The following is a 6,158-nucleotide window of genomic DNA, read 5'->3' as shown; positions in this document are numbered from 1 at the left end:
ACTGGCATCTGAGCTCAGGTTTCCGCCTGTCTGTCTGTCTGTCTTGTTCACCCTTGTGTCCCCCAGTACAGTGCCTGGTGCACGAGGGTGCCCAACCCGGGCTGTGCTGACTCTCTGAGCTGGGTGGGGACCCTCTATGTGCAGATTCCCTGGGGATCCTCCTGCCGCCCCAGGCCCAGTCATGACCTTTGCATGGTGGTGGTGTGACTAAGTGTTCAGTTCAGTTGCTCAGTCGTGTCTGACTCTTTGAGACCCCATGAACCTCAGCATGCCAGGCCTCCCTGTCCATCACCGACTCCCGGAGTTTACCCAAACTCATGTCCAGCGAGTCAGTGATGCCATCCAACCACCTCATCCTCTGTCGTCCCCTAAGTGTAGTAGTGGCTTGATCATGAGCTGCTCAGCCACACTGGTGCATCTTCTGTCCTCCTTCGGGCCAGAGCAGTGGGGAGGAAGGGAGGGAGAGAGGGCCCTTTCTCCCAAGGGAGAGCCTGGCCCCGAGGCACAGGGGATGGGTCGAGGCGGGGAAATCCCTCAGACTGGGGCGTGAGGAGTCAGAGAAGCCTGGAATGGGGTGGGGGGGATGGGGAGTCCCACCCCCACCTCAGGCTTCATGATGTCAGACTCTGCCCGTGCCTTTCCCAGTCAGGGACAAAAGCCCATTGAGAGTGGGGTGGGGCCTGAACGCCTGGGTCCCAGAGAAGAGAGGGACCTGGCGCGTGGGCTTCGGGGGAGGACACGGAGATCTTGGAGGACTCATATGTCACAGCCTTCCACGTCAGCACCAGCCGCGTTGGAGATGTGTGTCTAGTTTGGGGGGCCCACCATCTCCCTGGGTGTGAACCGAAGACTGTCCCTGGGGGCGGGCTGCACAGGTGAGTGTGTGCCACAGAGGGTGCTGTTGCTGAGATCTGCACCCGGGTCCCCAGCCCACAGGAGGACTCGGGGACCTGGGAGCCTGTGCCGCAGAAAGGCGAGGTGCCACTCAGATCCAGCTACCAGTGCTGCCCGATCACCGGGTCTTTCCAGACAAAGCAAGTTTGCTAGGGTGACTGTGACAAAGCCTCATAGATCAGGTGGCTTAAAAAACAGTTTATTGTCTCATGGCTATGGTTTTACCAGTACAGATGTGAGACTTGGACCATAAAGAAGGCTGAGCACCAAAAGACTGATGCTTTTGAACGGTGATGCTGGAGAAGGCTCTTGAGAGTCCCTTGGACTGCAAGGAGATTCAACCAGTCCATCCTAAAGAAGATCAGTCCTGGGTGTTCATTGGAAGGACTGATGCTGAAGCTCCAATACTTTGGCCACTGATGCTAAGAGCCAACTCACTGGAAAAGACCCTGACGCTGGGAAAGATTGGGGCAGGATGAGAAGGGGACAGCAGAGGATGAGATGGTTGGATGGCATAACCAACTCAGTGGGCATGAGTTTGAGCAAACTCTAGAAGATAGTGAAGGAGAGGGAAACCAGAATCAGACACGACTTAGCACTGGACAATAGCAACAAATTGTTTCATGGTGCTGGAGACTAGAGGTCTCCACATCCACGTGGTGTTCTCCTATATGTGGGTTTCTCTGTCCAAATTTTCACTTTGTATGAGCACACCAAACCTACTGGATTAGGACCCACCTAATGACCTCATTTTAACGTGATTATCCCTGTAAAGACTCTATCAAAGGACTTGCCTGATGGTCCAGTGATTAAGACGCCGCACTTCCAACACAGGGGATGGGGGTTTGATCCCTGGTGCAGGAACTAAGATCGCACATATTGAGCCAAACAATTAAAAAAAAAAGAAAAAAGACCTTCTCACCAAATAAGGTCACACAACTGCATTGGTGGTTAAGACTCCAACATTTACATTTAATTAATTAATTGGCCATGTGACTTGCAAGATCTTAGTTCTCCAACCAAGCGTTGAACCCAGGCCCCAGCAGTGAAAGCACTGAGTTGAGTCCTAACTGCTAGACTGCCAGAGAGTGAAAGTCATTCAGTCGTGTCCAACTCTTTGTGACCCCATGGACTATACAGTCCATGGAATTCTCCAGGCCAGAATACTGGAGTAGGTAGCCATTCCCTTCTCCAGGGGATCCTCCCAGCCCAGGGATTGAACCCAGATCTCTTGCACTGCAGGTGGATTCTTTACCATCTGAGCCACCAGGAAAGCCCTGCCAGGGAAACCCCAGCATATAAATTTCAGAGGGACCTAGTTCAATCTGTAACAGCAGGAGATCAGATTTTTGTGTGAAATATCCCAGTCTTTAGGTATTTGCCCAATTTTTACCTAAAACATTGTACAGACTGAGCAAAATTCATCTCAGGGCAGGATCAAGCCCCTGCACCCACTTACTCCACATGCTCTTGACTGGGAGCAGGTGCTTGGTCTAACCCAGAGGTGCTCTCTGCCGTCAGCCAACAGCAGGAGTCTTTGAAGTGTGGCCCCCAGGCCAGCAGCAGCAGTATCAGCTGGGAGCTTGTTAGAAATGCTCATTCCAGGCCCCACCCTGGACCTGCCAAGTCTGCCTTTTACTAGGCCTTATGGGAGATTTGGGTGAACACTGATGTTTGGGTACCTCTGTTTCCCATCACTAGGACCACCTGGAGGACTGGCTAAGCTAAGAGAAGAGCACTGGTGTGGGGATGACCCTGGTGGTCCAGTGGCCAAGACTCTTTGCTCCCGATACAGGGGGCCCAGGTTCACTTCCTGGTCAAGGAACTAGATCCCACATGCCACAACAAAGATTCCGCATGTCGCAATTAACACCCATTGCAGCCAAATAAATAAATAAGAAGAAATATTTTTTCAAAAAGCCCTGGTGTCATGAAATGCAATCAGCAATTTTGAGTTTCCCACCTCCGGGGTATTTATTTATGAGCAAGGTCTGAGAGGCCTCCACATTCTCTGTCAGTATGAATCCTTCCCGTCAATGAGGCGTTGGACGGTTTCCAAAACTGCTTCACACTCTTCTGTTGCTGAGCATCACGACAGTCCAAAGAACTGAGGATTCTAGAAGCTTCTCTCCTTTTACAGATGAGGAGGTGGGGTTTCAGAGTGGGGCGAGGACGCCTGAGAGATCCCACAGCTGGGAGGCGCAGCCAAGCTGCCCACACAGCCCTTCCTCTCCCTGTCCTTCCGTCTCTGTTTAGGAAAACCTCTCACAGAGGACGAGGCTCTTGTGGCTTCCGAGGCAGAAGCTGATGGTGTGCAGAATCAATCTGGCTCCCAGCTGGGTTTAGTTTGGCTCCCAGAGTGTTGATTTTTAAAAAATCAGATTCCTTTCATCAGATGCCAAGATTTTAGGAATCAGGAAATTTCACATAAAAATAAGGATCGCCACCTTCTTTTGAAAAGTAGCTCTTGTGATGTTTGGCCCTCCAGTGGGCGCAGCAGCCCTGCCTGGCGGCCCTCATTGAAGGGGGCCCCCGGCCTCCCCACTCCCTATCTTTACACAATACTGAGGCCAAGCGGCTGAGGCCCTGTATCATTGTGCTAGCGACGACGTGCTCTCACGGGCTAAGATTATAATGAAATGCATCTTGCATCTCCTCTTCTATCAAAAGTGGGCAAATCAGATAAATTGAGAGGAATGCAGTTTTGAAGAAGAAACGGAGGGAATTCAAGCCCTGTGTAGGTGAACGGTATTGTCCTATGGGTCCTAGGCCAAGTGTATCCTTACTGAGCGCATACAACTGAAGATGCTCCTATGAAACAAATCCATCAGGCCTCACTCATTTACTGCACCTGTCTGCTCCCTGAAGGCCAGTGGTTCTCAAACATTTTGGTCTCAGAACCCCTTTATACTCTGAAAACTTGTTGAGAACTTCAAAAATTTTTTGTTCTAGTGAGTCATCTCTATAGTTGCTTTATCTATTAGAAATTGAAACTAGGTATTTTTTATCTTTTATTATTTTTTTGGCTGCACTGGTTCTTTGCTGTTGCAAGTGAGCTTTCTCTACTTGCAGCCAGTGGGGGGCTACTCTCTCGTTGTGCTGTGCAGGCTTCTCTTTGCCATGGCTTCTCTTGTGGAGCCTGGGCTTGGTTGCCCCACAGTGCATGGGATCCCAGTTCCTGTAGCAGGGATTGAGCCTGAGACTTCCAGATTGTCAGGCAGACTCTTAACCACTGCATCACCAGGGAAGTCCCGAAACTGGGACATTTTTAAAGCACAAGACCCAAAACACTCCATCAGCTAGCTGTCAGAAGGATAACATCAACACATGTCATGGGGCCTCTGGAGAGCTCCACAGTCTGTTCTCAAGAGAACAAGGGTGAGAGAGATGGGTGGCATCTGAGTTGTCTCCACTTTGTGGAGCCCTGGAGGAGTCCCCAGACGTTGCTCTGAGAACCCTTGCTAGGGATCTGAATTTACCCCTGTTTTTGAGAAGATTTCAAAGAGGAAACTTGAACTTTCACTCCTGGCTCTGGCAAAGTAAATTCGAGGCCTTTTGAAGTGGGGGAAGAAGAGAAAACAGATGTCCTTCACCAAGCTTCCTTGTGACCTCCCAGCGCACAGAGACCCTGCACACCCCACTGAGGAGGACTGGCCCTCCGAGAGAGGGCCCAAGACAAGCCTCTGGCCTAGACCTGGGCAGGGAGCAAAGAGAACAGAGACTCTGGTTTGGAAAACAGGAGCTAGAACCGGTCATTTTATTTCAAGACTATTCACCGAGTGTTGGAAGGCAGCAGGAATAAATAAGGGAAGAGGGCGTGGCAGGGTTTGGGGGGTGGTCCTACGTCTTGCAGCACATCCCACACGTGCCTTTACGACAGCAGCCACAGCAGAAGATGCAGATGGGAAAGTGGGTGTCTCGTCTCTGCCTCTGGAGGGCGGGCTGTGGGAAGGAAGGGCAGTGAGCCGGGCGTAGGGGGTGCAGGCACGGGAAAGCAGGCGAGGCTCAGAGGGGAGTCCCAGGGGCTCTTACCGTCAAGCCAGCTGCCGCTCTAGCTGTGTCCTGGGTCTGGAGGTCTGTGAGCTGTCGTGTCTGTGGAAAGCAAAAGGGGGTACTGAGGATGGTGGGGCCCCGGCAGAGCTCTCAGTCTAGCTCCCCCGAAGCAGCGCCTCCCCAGGGGTTGACATCTTCTGGCTCAGCTGGAGTCCCAGGAGTGGCCTCACCTTCCCATGGGCGGTTCTCCTGTCTGCAAATATCCCAGACCTGTCTCCTCCTCTCTCTACAGCTGCTCACTCTTCCATAGGACCCTCCGTGGCCCGGAGGCCTGTCCCCACCCTGTATCTTGCCCCTTACAACCCGTTCCCCGTGTTATCAGTCAGATCTCAGCTTTCCCCATTTCCCAAGCCTGCAGGGCTTCCTCTGCACTTGCCTATGACTTGGCACAGTCACCCCTCGGTCTCATCTCCAATCACCATCTCCTTCACTCACCCAGCCCTCTGTTCCTCAGGTCCATCGTGCTTGCCCCCACCTCAGTCTCAGCTGGCTGCCCCCTTCTCTTATCCTCCCAAACATAGGTCAAATAACATTTTCTCACAAAATAGCCAACCCCCACCATCACTCTCCCACCATCTTTTACGTTATTCATGGAATAGCATTTCCTAAACACAAGTGTTTCCTTGTTTTAAGTTCATTGGCTGGTTTCCTGCCCAGGATGTATGAGAATATTCATGAGACTATTCAAGCTCCATGAGACTATTACTGCTTGGTCACCGCTGTCTAGAACAGGACTTACTGCCGAGAAGGCACTCAGTAAATCACTGTGGAATTAGAGAGGGGCCCCCAGACCCTGCCGCTCGGTACCCCCTCTCTGCGCTCTGAGCAGCTGCCTGTCCCCCCTTTCCTCGCCCTGACCTCCGCCCCCATGCTGGGGGTCTCCCGCTACCCTCCGCAGTGGTCTCCCGGGGGCTGCTGCAATTCCGGGCCCTGTGCTCTCACCTGGGGAGGCAGAACGGAGCCGCTGGCCAGGCTGAGCAGGACAAGGAGCAGAAGGCAGGTGGCCCGGATCTGCGTGTTCAGTGCCATTGAGCAGTCTGTCTGGCCGTCCTGCCGTTACGTCTAGGACCTGCTCTGGTGTCTGGGAGTCCAGTTACAGTTGCTTTTATGGGTCCTCCTGGGGGAGGCGGGGATGCTAAGCCCTCTCCCCTTTGGCCCGACTCATTTCCAAGAAGGTGGTGGCGCCGAAAAGACGGGAGAGATAAGCGGGA

The 6,158-nt window shown here is 52.7% G+C and overlaps 1 protein-coding gene across 1 annotated transcript; it reads right to left on the bottom strand.

Annotated features, from left to right (window-relative positions):
* Positions 1-4,648: 4,648 nt before the first annotated feature.
* HAMP (hepcidin antimicrobial peptide) lies at positions 4,649-6,158 on the bottom strand. The gene is made up of 3 exons (XM_065925998.1): positions 5,890-6,158; positions 4,927-4,986; positions 4,649-4,836 (listed from the first exon to the last, which is right to left on the bottom strand). The coding sequence occupies exons 1-3, from the start codon at positions 5,974-5,976 to the stop codon at positions 4,735-4,737; spliced, it is 249 nt and encodes an 82-aa protein (XP_065782070.1). The 5' UTR covers positions 5,977-6,158; the 3' UTR covers positions 4,649-4,734.

Source organism: Muntiacus reevesi, chromosome 2, assembly GCF_963930625.1.
Source record: "Muntiacus reevesi chromosome 2, mMunRee1.1, whole genome shotgun sequence".
In the NCBI taxonomy this organism is placed as follows: domain Eukaryota; kingdom Metazoa; phylum Chordata; class Mammalia; order Artiodactyla; family Cervidae; genus Muntiacus; species Muntiacus reevesi.
The sequence above is the reverse complement of the archived record's forward strand: the minus strand, read 5'-3'. Positions and strand labels throughout refer to the sequence as shown.

Coding starts and splice junctions, on each gene's coding strand:
- HAMP (XM_065925998.1), bottom strand. CDS start 5,976: ATGGCACTGAACACGCAGATCCGGGCCACCTGCCTTCTGCTCCTTGTC. Junction 4,987..5,889: donor GCTCCGTTCTGCCTCCCCAG/GTGAGAGCACAG, acceptor TGCTTTCCACAG/ACACGACAGCTCACAGACCT. Junction 4,837..4,926: donor GAGCGGCAGCTGGCTTGACG/GTAAGAGCCCCT, acceptor TCCTTCCCACAG/CCCGCCCTCCAGAGGCAGAG.